Below are 15,481 nucleotides of genomic sequence, written 5' to 3'. Positions count from 1 at the left end.
CCTTCTGCACGCACGATGTCAAAGGTCACAAGTGAACATTGAGCGCTTGATGTACAAGTTGATAAACTTTATGAAGAGTTAGACGTACAATACTTTCCGAGATAAAAATGACGGAAAAAGACGCGGGTAGTGGATAATCCGAGAATTTAATTAGGATTCGATATTTGTAATAAATAATAAGCGATTAAGGACAACATCGTCTTATGTATGCAATGATTTCTCCTCTGACTCCCAAGACGTGACGTAAACATGACCTGGTTTGATCGAATTTTAATAGCAAGGCATTCCTTCGCAATTACAATGTTTGAGGAGGATTTGAAGCATAATTATGACAAATTAATTAGTTTGAATATGTTTTTGGTCCATATATACCACTAAATCACCCAGTTTGTACGCGGGAACCCATCTTTAAACAATGATAAGAACTAGATTTATGAACAATTCCTGTTGTAATCCTCTGGTTGTACATGACAAGGAGTAGGGTTGCCTGTCCAACCTCCGGGTCCCTCCCACTGCTAAAGACCACTATGTGCAAGCAAATTATTGGAATAAAATTGACTTCGTTTCTCTCTCTCTGTTGTACTCCAGGGTAAATGTGAAGATAGAACCATAAACCTTTATTCAACTCAACTATGTAATAAATATTAATGAACAAATGAAACTTTCAAATTAATGAAATACAACATATGGCCACTGAGTGTTTATAAGAGTGGCTACTGTTAGTTTAATTCTTTGCATGTTTATAAGAGTAGCTTCTGGCGGTTCAACTCTCTGCAGGTTTATAAGAGTGGCTATTGGTTGTTTATCAGAGTGGCTACTGGCGGTTTAACTCTCTGTGGGTTTATAAGAGTGGCTACCAATGGTTCAACTCCGCAGGTTTATAAGAGTAGCTTCTGGCGGTTTAAGGCCGTCGTTCGCACTTCATTTGGTGAATTTTAACAATAAAATCGTTTTTGAGGTTTTATGATCATCTGCGAGTAACACTATTTAGGAACACATACCAGTCATTTTTTTTTACAAAATTCTTCTTTATTTCTACAAAATTTGGTTCTGAATGATCCCACCCTTTTTTATTTTGCCCTAATTCCGCTAAAACTATTGATATAAATCTAAAATCAATAGGCATTTCATACGTGAAATACTCGGCTTCCGACCGGTAAACTGTCGCCATGTTGGATACTGTTAGAAAGCTTGGGATCCCCCCTATTGAAAGGAAATGACGTTTTATGGGGGTGTCTTGAAACCTTTCTTCTGTATTGAGATAAAAATAGCAAGCAAGAACAAGTTTTGCATACCTAATGAGGTTATTTCGAGAATACGTTATTTGATTGGTCGGTCACATAGGTCAATGGTGAAGTGTCCAATCAGAAGCGGGCAATCCTCTAGGTCAGGTCAATAGGCATGCGCACTAAGCTCATGTCCCAAATCAATCCTGGTTGCTATATTACTGAACCGTACGTCACTGTTTATCAATATTTTTGAAGATTTTCAAATAAAATGCGTTTGAAATTGTTAGATGACTAAATAAGTATGACAGACACTCATAATAAACAAAATGAAGATGAATATTCGTCTGCTAGACCTAGTAGTGGTATGGTTGCAATACCATTACCAGGTAGGCCTGCTGTCAGTGATTATATAGTTATGGTTGTTTTGAATAACATCTATTCCTATGTCAATGTTCGGTTGTAAATTTACACACAAGAAATAAAATAAGAAAATACTGTATATTGATAAGAAATACATTAGAAAATATATATATTAAAAGTCAGTTTATTAATATTAAATAAAATAAGAAAATACTGTATATTGATAAGAAATACATTAGAAAATATATATATTAAAAGTCAGTTTATTAATATTAAATAAAATAAGAAAATACTGTATATTGATAAGAAATACATTAGAAAATATATATATATTAAAAGTCAGTTTATTAATATTAAATAAATGAATTGAAAAGATCGGCGTAAGTTGTTCTACTGAAATACTTCAACTTCAGTTGTTGATTTCTCAAAACAGTTTTTTTCTAGAGTTACCAATTTTAGTCATGCTATATCTCTGAAAGTTATCGTCAGATTTTCTTGAAACTTGGAATATAACTTCCTATATAATAACTTTGTGCAATAGGAGAATTTTATTGAAATCTGCAAAATAGTTCCTGATATATTGTTGCCATAGCAACTGTGACACGTGAAAGAATTTTGAAGTTAACATTAAAATGTGTATAACTTGCTTTCTAATTATTATTCTGCTTAATTTTAAAACATTCTATTGAATAGTTTCTGAGAAACTGGATGACTAAAATTATACGCAGAAATCCAAGATGGCCGCCGTTTCCATAGCAACAGGTACCCCCCAGGAAAATTTTTCGGCCGTTTTTGTAATACTCAATGGATGTGTTCTTAGATGTGTAAGAATGGTGACTTTACCTCAATTATTAAAAAAACTAAAATTTTTTACTGTCCACCCCCTTAAATCATACACAAATTGCATATTTTAACATATTCTAAAATAGGCGATGACGTCCTACTTTTCTAAGCCAACCGGGTTATTGAAGATAAGCATATGCCAGGCAATGTGCTCTGAGGGAAACTTTGCCCGACGGTGGCACTATGTCCTATTCTTTTATTTCGATTTCTAACTGTCAAATTCATTAAAATATGGCACTTCAAATTGGTAAATCAGATTCATTCTCACGAACACACATTCATATCACATTTATCAACTAATACACATCTCTTTCATTCATTCATTACGGAAGAGATTTCTTGGCTCCTTTATTGGCTAATTTATTGGCTGCTTCGTTTCCAGGGATACCACTATGGCCCCTGACATGAACCTGTAAAATAACAATTTATAAATAAAATATCTAACTGAATTCTTCACCATATCGAGTTAGGGTAAAAGTTATGAGATCTGTGACAACTGGTACAATATTTGGCTTTAAAATACAGATGTGACGTTATCCTGTGCTGTTGGCGGACCATTATTTCAATGGGCCAAGCATATATTATTTATACTAGTTGAAATATTGGATCCGCGTGGCATATTTTATTGAAAAGCACATGCTTGATAGTATATGTATTTGAAGTTGTTTAATGGTCTCGTGCAAGACATTGCGTAATATATAGATATATATAGCACTCGTGCTATCACACTCATATAATATCAATATATTACTTAATGTCTCGCACTCGACCTTTAAACTACACATACACAGTGACTGGTGTTGAGATCAGCAGTGGGCCACCAAGCAAAAGATAGGTTGCCATGTAATAAAACAACCCCCTGGCAGTCAACAGGGGTTGTCACATATTTTTTCTTTTGTCAGAAATGAAAACATTTACAACACACTAAAATCTGATTAAGAGTAACAAGTAGTTATCAGATATCATTAGAATTTTTTGGGCTTCTAATTTAGTATACAAAACATTTAATATCAAGGGCTCTAACTCTGGAAGTGATTATCGGAAATCATTGAAAATCAATAGGATTCTTCGTCTCATGGCCATATAAAAATAAAGCATTTGTTTTTGGTAGACCTTTGCCATGGATCTCCTGAGCATTCCAGGTCCAGAATCACTTGCCCATTCTGATCTGTGTCCCGCAGAGGCCCTGGTGTTTAAATGACATCAACTGGTTGACTTCTGTTCTGGATTGGATGATGAATTGTCCGATAAAGGATTAAGGCAGATTAATTAGTTAATCAAGATAGGTGTTTGGCGGTATAACACGATAAATACGTTGATCACTTAATTACCTAATCAATCCAGCCTATTATCAACGATAATCGGGTTTAGTGGTAGTTATACACTCAGTACACTATATTAATTTTGGAATTTTGAATATTATTCACCATGTCTTGATGTCCGATTGGGCATATTCCCGGCAGGACAATTTTGGATGTTTGGAAAATAATGTCAAGTCCGGAATATACGGGTAAAATCCCATCTCAGTCTGGTTCCCTTTCGGTGCTCCGACAGACGATATAGCTCAGCAATTGAGACAGAAATGAAATGGGGTTTAACGTCCTACTATTCTGCAGTGACTTGGCTAATAAAGACAGGGAAAGTGAGACAGATAGAAGAATATCAAATTAATTACCCATTTTACATTTATTCCTTTTAAAGCTTCGTCTAATTCTTGAAAATCATCTTTATTGATGACAAGTTCTCCTTTTGATTTAATCCATCCATTCCGTTTCCAACCTTTGATCCATTCCGTTATACCTATAAACATAAAGTAAATAATTTCATGGCTGTACTAAGTTAAATACAATCTGGAGGAGCTGTGGTGCACCACTGACAAGGGGAAACCATGTCGGAAAATCCTGATGAGCCAGTGTCTTACCCCTTGTATGTCAGCCAGTGATAAATAGGAACCTGTTTTACATGTACAATTGAACCATTAATTTGATTCCTGTGTTCAAAATCTCCAAACGAACGTTCAACGCATGTGATACAATAGTAAGTGGAGGGGGACAGCACCACACACAATTACCCAAGACAAATCTACGGACAAGACACAATACGCAGAAATCACAAACAAACATACATATCAGATTAAATGATTGGATCCGGGGGTTAGCCGTAAGCGTCGACTGCGCTGTACAGTCCCGGGCCTGTAGTGATACAGACTTTACTCAAATTTGAAAGACAAACAATAAGGAATATAACCCAGAGAAAAACATTGTATCATACTAGTACAAGTCATGATCTGCTTTACAGTAAACCTCACATAAGTCGGATTCGTACAAGTTGGATCTTTGCTCAACTCGGATAAAATCATTTGGACCCTTTGATCCTGCACGTTGTTCTTATTAAATATCTTTTTTGTAAGTCAGATTTCCTAAGTTGGATCAACGCTGAACTCGGATTATAATGTTCAGTCCATTTGATCTAATTCCTGTGTCCAAGTTGGATCGGCAGTATCTTCAGAATTTGACTAAGTCAGTTTTGTCCCGATGGTCAAAAACACGGTTAGGTATTCCATGCACAGAACCCCAAAATACTTTACCCTATGATTTTGACTCAAATCAGCTTATTTGACGCGACATAATAATAGAATTTTTCCCAAAAATTTGAATACTTGCTGTCTACTCTACGAGAAACTTTAGCACATTTTTCAAAGATGGCGACAAAACGGACGTTATCTACTCGCACCAAAATGAAAGATGTCTACTTGCATATATGAACAAAAGCTTGAAATGTGCCTTTGAATCAATTATTAACCGGCTCTTGCAGTTTGTTTCTAATCGAGCTAAGATTGAAATACTGTATGTAATATGAATATAAGCATATTGAAGTAAATTAACAGAACTTACTGTTGATTACAAATTTACTGTCTGTATATAAAATAAGGTTTTTAATCTTTATCTTCTTAGCTTGTTCAATAGCTACTCGAGCCGCCTGCAACGAAACAAATGTTTTAAATTATAATAGATGTGTGGTATAAGGCAGACAGACGCTAGAGAAAGATATCAATTTAAGGGTCAAAAGTTTTATAATAAAAAAGTTCAGTGTATTAGGGAGAGAGAGAGAGAGAGAGAGATGGGGTTTAATGTCCACTTGACATAAACTAGGACTAACACATGGTTCAATTTTATTTCAATAATTCGCTAGTGCGTAGGAGTCTTTAACAGTGGGAGGAAACCGGAGGACCCGGAGAAAACCCACGAAGTTAAACAGGCAACCCTACTCCTTGTCACATACAACCTGGGAATAGAAACCCTGCAAGTTGACTCAATGACAGACCGTATGATACAGCGCAGGGCGCACGTGCTAACCATTCGGCCATCCAACTCCTCGTATAAACTTATAAATAAAATCAAAGTGTGTATGTGGGAATGTTTTATTTCAATAATTCGCTAGTGCGTAGGAGTCTTTAACAGTGGGAGGAAACCGGAGGACCTGGAGAAAACCACACCAGTTGACTCAATGACAGACCTTATGATACAAAGCGCACACGCCAACCATTCTAACCGAGACTCAAAACACCAATTATTCTTTTATCCTGTTGTTTTCTTGGTAAAGATTGACCTGATTTTGAATTGTGATACAAATCGTATTGTACTACCTGAATAGCAATATGTATCTTATTGTGACTGCAGTGGTAATACCCAGCACTACAGTTTGTACATGCATGTGTGTACGTTTATGCTAGGTTCGCACTATCACGATTCATGCTACGATTGAAATCGTGGTTTTAATCATGGAGTAATTGTGGTGATCCTATCAGGTTTTATAATATATTGAAGTCAGTCGTAGCAATTATGTTGATCGTATCGAAACGTATCCTAATGTAATCCTTTAGTGGGATTTAGCGAAACATATCCTGATGTAATCCTTTAGTGGGATTTAGCGATTAGATACATAACAAAACTAACCCAGTTATATGGGACAACAATCAATGGTTTCGATAAGTATGAAAAGAAATGAAATGGGGTTTAACGTCCTACTGTTCTGCTCCAAACTGGGCTAATGAAGACGAGCATACGCCATACAGTGTGCTATGAGGGAAATTTTGCCGGGACAGCGGCACTACGTCCTACTCTTATATTGAATTCCAACTGCCAAGTGATCTTTTACGTGTACGCCAATGTGTACACGGGACCTCGGTTTTTCGTCCCATCCGAACGATAAGTATCCTTTTGTGTTATTTTTTTGGTATCCGAATATATCTCCACTTGCTAGATTGTGCACTCAGTAGGGACAATTGTACTGTAAAGCATCGCACAACAGTGGGAATCTAGCATAACTTACATGAATTTCAGCTCTGTTGTTAGTCTGTCTTCCTGCTAATCTTTTACTTATATTTCTAAAACAAACAAAACGTAAAAACAAAGGATGGAGAAAGAGAAAACTTGAGACTTAAAGCGAGAATTTAATATTTTCTAAGAAATTTAAACATAATTATTTCTATGTCTTTTGCTCAGTAGGTTATCAACTCACTATTATACGATCATAGGTATTATTTTCCACACTTAAAAATCATTGACACAGGAAATAAAAACACAATTACCTCCCTTGTTTTCCTATTCCCCCATGGAATAGCTATCTTCAAACGTTTAAATTTGAAGTTGAAAATGATATTTTTGCCAATTTCTCAACTGGCAATAGTGAATTATAGGATTATTCTATTACAAGGTAGGGCTGTTTATAGATACCATCTATTTTAAGGCTTTATTTTAATAAATTTTAAAAATATAACTTAAAAATATGAAATTGTAACTTTAACAGAGGGCACTTCATTCTGCACACACAGAGCTATCTACTCTACTTCCAGAATAAATCTCTGACCTAAATGGCCGCCATATCCTATAATTAGTATAAATCTATTATACACAAAAAGCCTAATTAAACCTTTTCAATTGTATTAAATGAAAGCAAAATCTCGAAATACGCTTAGTACTTTCGACTAGCTGGGCTAAATGTAGACAGATTTTTCGATTCCCTGGTTGTACATGACAAGGATTAGAGTTCTCTGTCCAACCTTGTGGGTTTTCTCCAGGTCCTCCGGTTTCATCCCACAGCTAAAGACCCCTACGTGCAAGTGAAATATTGAAATAAAATTGAACCATACGTTAGTTCCGAAATGACCAAGTTTGTGTCGAGTGGAGGTCAGTCAATCTCTCTCTCTCTCTCCCCCCCCCACTACAGAGGAATGAACATTATAACAATACCCACCTTTTATCTTTAACACCCCAGAACACACCCATACCTGCACGAGCATATGTTTTACCATTATCAAAACAAGCACCATCAGTATAAACTTCTGCACCATCAGTATAAACTTCTACACCATCATCTTCAAATGCTTGTACTGATCAATATAACAATATAGTGACAATCGAGTGAACCGTTAGATCTAAATATTAAGGCCATGTGCAGATTGCGTCAAGGTCAACCTAATCATACCTTTACCCCTAACTCACAACCCTGTTTACATCTTGTGACTTTGACAAAATCTACAGGTAGCCTTAATTAATTATCCCTATAGATGTCAAAGGGGAAAGAAATACCAGAGTTCATACAACACAATCCCATAAAGGGAGGATACCACTGTGACAGTTAATGAATAAGGGAGAGAGAGAGAGACTAACATATGGTTTAATTTTATTTCAATAATTCGCTTGCACGTAGGGGTCTTTAGCAGTGGGAGGAACCTGTAGGTGCCGAAGTAAAGCCACGAGGCTGGACAAGCGACCTACTCCTTGTCACGTACAACCGGGGATTCGAAATCACGCCAGTTGACTAAATGACAGGCTTTATGATACAGCGCGTACGTGTTTACCATTCGGCCATCTACCCACCCACCCCTAATGAATAAGGGAGTCTTTGTATAAAAGGAATACAGTTTGTATAAATTTAACAGGTGATTATGGATAAGAATTTTTTTTATTTTTAACTGTAAAATTGTAATTGACCCAAGCATCAGTTAAAGACTTCTTCACTTTTGATGGTGGTTCTGCACTTGTACTACTCATAGACCTTTTTAATGGCGTACCCTTATTTGTATTTCTACCTAAATTAGGAAACTGTGTCACTGCAATAAATAACAAAAAAAATCACATGACAATATCCTTATTAAGAAATGAACTCCCGTCTTAATCTATGCTAAAATGTACTCAAATTGATTGTTTAACTAACATTTAATTAAAGATACATTATGGGAGATTAGATAAAGAGCTGGCAGTTCTTACTATAATAGTTAAAAATAGATAATGCAAAGGGAATATGTTAAAAATTTCAGTCAAATTGCTTCCCTCTAAGCCGAGAAAACCTTATTTTAAAATCACTGCAGCCTCGATCAGCATTGTTAAGGATTTCACGATAATTAACAGTCTCGATTATCCATGTTTGTGATTGATCATCAATGAACATCAGATCGGATTCAAATCCACTAAATATCGCGGGCTAGCGATGGCATCAAGACCTGATTATGGTCTGGATAAGTTAATTAATGTCTAATTAATAGTATATAACATTTTCACTTTTACAAACCATAATCTGGGAATTCAAATTTCACATCTTTACCAGTTAATGTTTTATACACAGCTGTGAATGTGTCAACCTGAAGATAAAATATACAAACAAAATTAAAATATGTCTGATATTCCTAATCAAAGTCTTGTTAGCGACAATAGGTCTCCTCAATCCCTTGCTAGCGACAATACGTCCCTTCAATCCCTTGCTAGCGACAATATGTCCAATACACCCCCGTTAATCCATTGCTAGCGACAATATGTCCAATACGTATTGTCAATCCCTTGTTAGCGATATGTCCAATACTCCTACTTCAAGTCACTTGATGTAAATACACGGATCATTAATACCTAGCCAACAACTAGGTCTAATTCTCCTGATAAAATATTAAGTGCAGGGGTACCAAACCCCACACAAAACAAACCTACGGACATGTCACAATATATTGAAACAACGAACATAGATCAAGTGAATGGATCCGGGGGGTTAACCATAATTCTCTGATCGCCAATTGAGGGCCTGAGGAATCCCTTACACATGATACTAACAATCCCTTGCACACGAATTGAATTGACAGAGCCCTAGGCTTTTTCGAGGAGCATCACCCCAAGAAGAACAAGATGAGTAGCGGTTAGCGACCAGTTCATGGTCCAAAAATCCTACTAATCATCGAGAAGAAATATGAAAATATTTCAGCTGGGTTTAAACCACTTCAAATCCACATGAATTGTTGTGCTGATCAGTAAAAAATTAGAGTGATTGTTTTAAAATCATAAAATCATTCAATTTTTATCATCATTTAGCACAAATTCCACAACGAAAATACGGCTCACTCTTTGTTATCAAGACCAACTATACTGATGAAGACCGGGATATGCAATGCATAATTCTGGGGTTGGGGGATGGCGGAGGTTTCACTAAAAAAAAACGGAAGTACTTTCATGGCTATCTTTTGAGAAAGACCATATTTACTTAAAATTCAAAATATCCTGACAATTTCCATACTTGACATACCCTGAAAGTTTTTCTCAGCCAGAGGCCCCCGAGATTTGAACCCAAACCATTGTGAAATGAAATGGGGTTTAATGTCCTACTGTTCTGCTCCTAAACTGGGCTAATGAAGACGGATCGGCCAAGATAATTTAACGTTTAAATGTTTAGGGTCTTGATAAATAAATTGCAGCTAAAGTCACATGTATTTTAGAGAAGATGAAACAAGAAATTATAACGTACTTTGTGTTCAATATTAGTTTGTTGTGTTTTATCTAAATGAACCTTGATTAGTCGAGAACCGTCTAACTTCACTCGAATCCTTTTACCAACGATTTCAGCTGGATAACAAATATCATCTAATAGATCCTCATGTACTTTAGTTAAAGTTCGACTGAAAAAAATAAAATAATTTTAATGAAAGAGAAATGGAGTTAAACGTCCATTCAACACCAGCCTGATGAATTCGGCAAATTCACAAAGTGGAATCGGTTGCAACGTCTTTAACACAAACATTTATTTCTCTACAATTTCATGCACTTGTAGCAAAGAAGGAAAAGGTGGAGGGGAGAGAGACAGAGAGAGAGAGAGAGAAATCGGGTTTAACGTCCACTCGACACAAACTAGGTCATTTCGGGACGAACACATGGTTCAATTTTATTTCAATAATTTGCTTGCATGTAGGGGTCTTTAGCAGTGGGAGGAAACCGGAGGACTCGATGAGAGTGCTTGTGATCTTAACTCGCAACCCCCCAGCAGAGAATGGGTTACCAACCTCTATATCACTTACAGAAAGAGTTTTTTTTAAAGTCAATAATTCATTTAGACCAACATATTAAGGGGGTGGACAGTAGAAAATTTCAGTTTTTTTAATAATTGAGGTAAAGTCACAATTCTTACACATCTAAGAACACATCCATTGAGTATTACAAAAACGGCCGAAAAATTTTCCTGGGGGGTACCTGTTGCTATGGAAACGGCGGCCATCTTGGATTTCTGCGTATAATTTTAGTCATCCAGTTTCTCAGAAACTATTCAACAGAATGTTTTAAAATTAAGCAGAGAGGTTACTGACATGTTCCTTTGTGCAATAGGCAAGTTTCATTACAAAATAATAATTAGAAAGCAAGTTATACACATTTTAATGTTAACTTCAAAATTCTTTCACGTGTCACAGTTGCTATGGCAACAATATATCAGGAACTATTTTGCAGATTTCAAGAAAATTCTCCTATTGCACAAAGTTATTATATAGGAAGTTATATTCCAAGTTTCAAGAAAATCTGACGATAACTTTCAGAGATATAGCATGACTAAAATTGGTAACTCTAGAAAAAAACTGTTTTGAGAAATCAACAACTGAAGTTGGAAGTATTTCATTAGAACAACTTACGCCGATCTTTTCAATTCATTTATTTAATATTAATAAACTGACTTTTAATATATATATTTTCTAATGTATTTCTTATCAATATACAGTATTTTCTTATTTTATTTCTTGTGTGTAAATTTACAACCGAACATTGACATAGGAATAGATGTTATTCAAAACAACCATAACTATATAATCACTGACAGCAGGCCTACCTGGTAATGGTATTGCAACCATACCACTACTAGGTCTAGCAGACGAATATTCATCTTCGTTTTGTTTATTATGAGTGTCTGTCATACTTATTTAGTCATCTAACAATTTCAAACGCATTTTATTTGAAAATCTTCAAAAATATTGATAAACAGTGACGTACGGTTCAGTAATATAGCAACCAGGATTGATTTGGGACATGAGCTTAGTGCGCATGCCTATTGACCTGACCTAGAGGATTGCCCGCTTCTGATTGGACACTTCACCATTGACCTATGTGACCGACCAATCAAATAACGTATTCTCGAAATAACCTCATTAGGTATGCAAAACTTGTTCTTGCTTGCTATTTTTATCTCAATACAGAAGAAAGGTTTCAAGACACCCCCATAAAACGTCATTTCCTTTCAATAGGGGGGATCCCAAGCTTTCTAACAGTATCCAACATGGCGACAGTTTACCGGTCGGAAGCCGAGTATTTCACGTATGAAATGCCTATTGTTTTTAGATTTATATCAATAGTTTTAGTGGAATTAGGGCAAAATAAAAAAGGGTGGGATCATTCAGAACCAAATTTTGTAGAAATAAAGAAGAATTTTGTAAAAAAAAAGACTGGTATGTGTTCCTAAATAGTGTTACTCGCAGATGATCATAAAACCTCAAAAACGATTTTATTGTTAAAATTCACCAAATGAAGTGCGAACGACGGCCTTAAATTTAATTTCTCTAGTAAACTGACTTGATAAAATCTGATGGGCCTTCATTTTTAAATAAATATACAATAAACACTTACAGTCGAGATCTCTGTAATTTCTGTTTTTTACCTCGGTTCTTTTGTTTACAGTTTCTCTGTGGCTGAGCCAAGATTTTTCTCTGTTTAAAACAAATGAATATTAACATTAATATAACATTCAATTTTGGTGATCAATCATACACATGGAATGAAATGGGGTTTAAGGTTTTTTCTCGGTCAAAAGAATACGGGCATACAGTGTACTATGTGGGAAACTTGGCCCGGACGGCTGCCTTATTTCGAATTCCAACTATAAAGAGGTTCTTTTACATGTTTGTCACGTTTTTTTGTGCCTTTCGAACGACTTCACTGTTTCTTGTCATACCCTCAAGGCCTGCGCTACTGAAACACCGGAAGCAAACCCGAGACCACCTGTTAGGGAGTCAGTGCCTTACTGAGTCAGTGCCTTACTGAACCACTGCAGCTCCCCATCATCATACAGGAGATAGGTTTACAAACAGTTATAGGTTTGTCATCATTCTTGAATTGACAGGAGATTCCTTTGTCCATTGGTTAAGGGGAATTATGGGAGATTAGATAAAGAGTTGACAGTTATCGCTGTAATAGTTAAAAACTAGATAATGTAAAGAGAATATGCTGAAAATTTCAGTCAAATTGCTCCACTTTGAAACCAGATAACAGCAATTGAATTTTAGGTCTAGCCTCGATCATCATTGCTAAAGTCGGTACATTAAAAAACATAAGTCTCGATTATCTATTTTGATGTTAAATCATCCATCACAAAATGTATTCAAATCCAGTAAATATCGCAGGCTAGCGATGGCATCGAGAGTTGATTATGGTCTGGATAAGTTAATTAATGTCTAATAATTTAGATAACATTTACTGCCTATTGCAGGTCTTCTTTAGGCCTGAAATGTTTTCTAAAGTATTAATTAGACATTAATTAACTGATCCAGGCCTTAAACAACTCTCGATGGCATCAGATTTCTCCGATATTAAATAGATTAGAATGGTTCAGCAATACTTTGATTTAATCAAATATGGAGGATCGAGACTTAGCTTCGATTTACCAGTACAGTGGTTGAAATTATTGCACACGTCTGTCAAACCTTCAAAGGCTAATATCTTCGCTTGTAATAGAGTAATTTGAATGAAATTTTCAAATTATTCATTTTACATATCTACTTTCGAACTATTATAGCAAGAATGGCTAGTTCTTTATCTAAATCTTACATAATGTGTCTTTAATATAATAGAAATCTACTGTACCTGGGCTACAAAGACGACATGCTTGCCGCTGTATTTCTTTTCCAATTCTCTTACCAGACGAGTTTGGATTTTTTGAAAGTTTTTCAAAAGAATATACGGCACAAAAATAACAATAGCCTGTTTACCAGCAACTTCAACCTCCTGAAATTAACACATAGGATTTATATTAAAATCTTCTAAAAACTGCTTAGCGTCCATTTGAATTTTGAAGCTTTCATCTGTTTTTGGTAACTTGTTAACCATAAACTTAAATTTAATCAAGGGCCATAACTCTAGAAGTAAATGACAGAAATTGCTGAAATTCAAAAACCATGTCAGTTGACTCAATGACAGACCTTATAAAGGACACACATGCTAACCATTCGGCCATCCACCCCCCACCTCCCCAAACTAAAGAAATGTGTACTTACTCTTGCAGCAATAATATGGAGTTCTCTAAGCTGTAGTTTAAGGTCACTATTCGTCTCCAAATCAAATAAAGCCTAACAAAAACAAAATGTTGATGCATTATTTTCTGATAAATTGTAAAGCATTACGAAAAAAAAAATGTTAAAGAGGAGTGAATTTGAATTATATTAGTTTATGTGTCAAATAAAGGAGGCAATTTTTTAACACAATATCATCCACAGTCTTTAATATTGCAAACACGAATTATTTGTCACTTTAAATCTACATTGATGTTGTTATCTTGCTGGAAAAAGATGGGCTTCTGATATCCAATATTTAAGACAAAATGAAAATTTTAAATTGGCCGAAAATAATTGATTAGAAATTACAGTAAAAACAGAAATGATTGAATGTAAATCAGTTTATTATTATGCGTTGTGACCCATTTGTGTCCATTTCTAGGTATCACTTAAATATCACTATCATGAAAAAAGGGGAACATGATATATTCAGTATTCTTGTAAAATCATTGTTTCAGTCAACATCTGCACTATTTCGTATAACAAAACCTAAACTTTCCATGAAAATACAAATTATTACAATTCAAGAAAATTTGAATCATCAAAAGACACTTCTACTTGAAATCTTGTTTCATTTTGAACCGTTTATGAGACATGCTTTTGCTCACCTAACTTTGTTCGGAGCATGATATTAATTCTAACTTCTCTGCACAGAATATATTACGATACTGAAATTGACAGACATCACACATGTTTAATAATAATGAATATTTATATTCAGTATGCTCATGGCGCAGGTTTGTTCAGCTCTTTAAAATAGGATTTAAAATTAGTTTTGATTTAAAAGTTTCCAAACATTGTGAAGTCTTGAGATGCACAGGTAAAGCGTTCTAAAGTTTTGACACAATATGAGAAATCGTCGAAACTCACATACCTGCATTAGACTGTATTCGATATCATTTGGCCTCTCGCCATTAGGCTTGCGGATCTTTGATCTGAAGTTATACATCTAAAAAAAGAAAAGAAAACATTTTACGAAATATTGACAATGTCTAAACCTTTGGAACAAGATCAGAATCTGTCCTCCCAATTTTTTATGCTACTCCTGGTTAAAGTTTTAAACAGGAAATTCCACTCTTACAATAAGTGGTTCGATATGAAATATGGTTTAATACTTTTGGCACCAATCTGGCTATTAGAGACAGAGAGATGGGGTCTAACGTCCACTCGACACAAAGTAGGTCATTTCGGGACTAACACATTATTCAATTTTAGTTCAACAATTCGCTTGCGTGTAGGGGGTCTTTAGCAGTTGGAGGAAACCGGAGAAAACCCATAATGTTGGACAGGCGACCCACTCCTTGTTACGTACAACCGGGGGATCAAAACCACGCCAGTTGACTCAATGGCAGACCTTATGATCTAGTGCGCAGGTGCTAACCATTCGGCCAGCCAACGACACACACACCCCACCCAGGCTATTTGA

General features: G+C 35.5%; 1 protein-coding gene across 4 annotated transcripts; it reads right to left on the bottom strand.

The window, feature by feature from the left end:
• Positions 1 to 602: 602 nt before the first annotated feature.
• Positions 603 to 15,087, bottom strand: LOC126819733 (40S ribosomal protein S7). Of its 4 annotated transcripts, none has more exons than XM_056100612.1 (11): positions 14,930 to 15,087; positions 13,999 to 14,070; positions 13,589 to 13,729; positions 12,356 to 12,435; positions 10,221 to 10,371; positions 8,411 to 9,075; positions 7,689 to 7,824; positions 6,765 to 6,819; positions 5,327 to 5,411; positions 4,108 to 4,232; positions 603 to 2,842 (listed from the first exon to the last, which is right to left on the bottom strand). In XM_056100612.1, the coding sequence occupies exons 1-6, from the start codon at positions 15,002 to 15,004 to the stop codon at positions 8,998 to 9,000; spliced, it is 597 nt and encodes a 198-aa protein (XP_055956587.1). In that variant the 5' UTR covers positions 15,005 to 15,087; the 3' UTR covers positions 603 to 2,842; positions 4,108 to 4,232; positions 5,327 to 5,411; positions 6,765 to 6,819; positions 7,689 to 7,824; positions 8,411 to 8,997. The 4 variants fall into 4 exon arrangements, with proteins under 4 accessions (XP_055956587.1, XP_055956588.1, XP_055956589.1 ...); XM_056100613.1 differs by having other exon boundaries at positions 8,429 to 9,075; XM_056100614.1 differs by having other exon boundaries at positions 8,509 to 9,075.
• Positions 15,088 to 15,481: the final 394 nt, after the last annotated feature.

This window comes from Patella vulgata, chromosome 4, assembly GCF_932274485.2.
Source record: "Patella vulgata chromosome 4, xgPatVulg1.2, whole genome shotgun sequence".
Lineage (NCBI taxonomy): Eukaryota > Metazoa > Mollusca > Gastropoda > Patellidae > Patella > Patella vulgata.
The sequence above is the reverse complement of the archived record's forward strand: the minus strand, read 5'-3'. Positions and strand labels throughout refer to the sequence as shown.

Coding starts and splice junctions, on each gene's coding strand:
- LOC126819733 (XM_050547947.2), bottom strand. CDS start 15,004: ATGTATAACTTCAGATCAAAGATCCGCAAGCCTAATGGCGAGAGGCCA. Junction 13,730..13,998: donor TCCATATTATTGCTGCAAGA/GTAAGTACACAT, acceptor TGTTAATTTCAG/GAGGTTGAAGTTGCTGGTAA. Junction 9,076..10,220: donor AAACTAATATTGAACACAAA/GTACGTTATAAT, acceptor TTTTATCTTCAG/GTTGACACATTCACAGCTGT.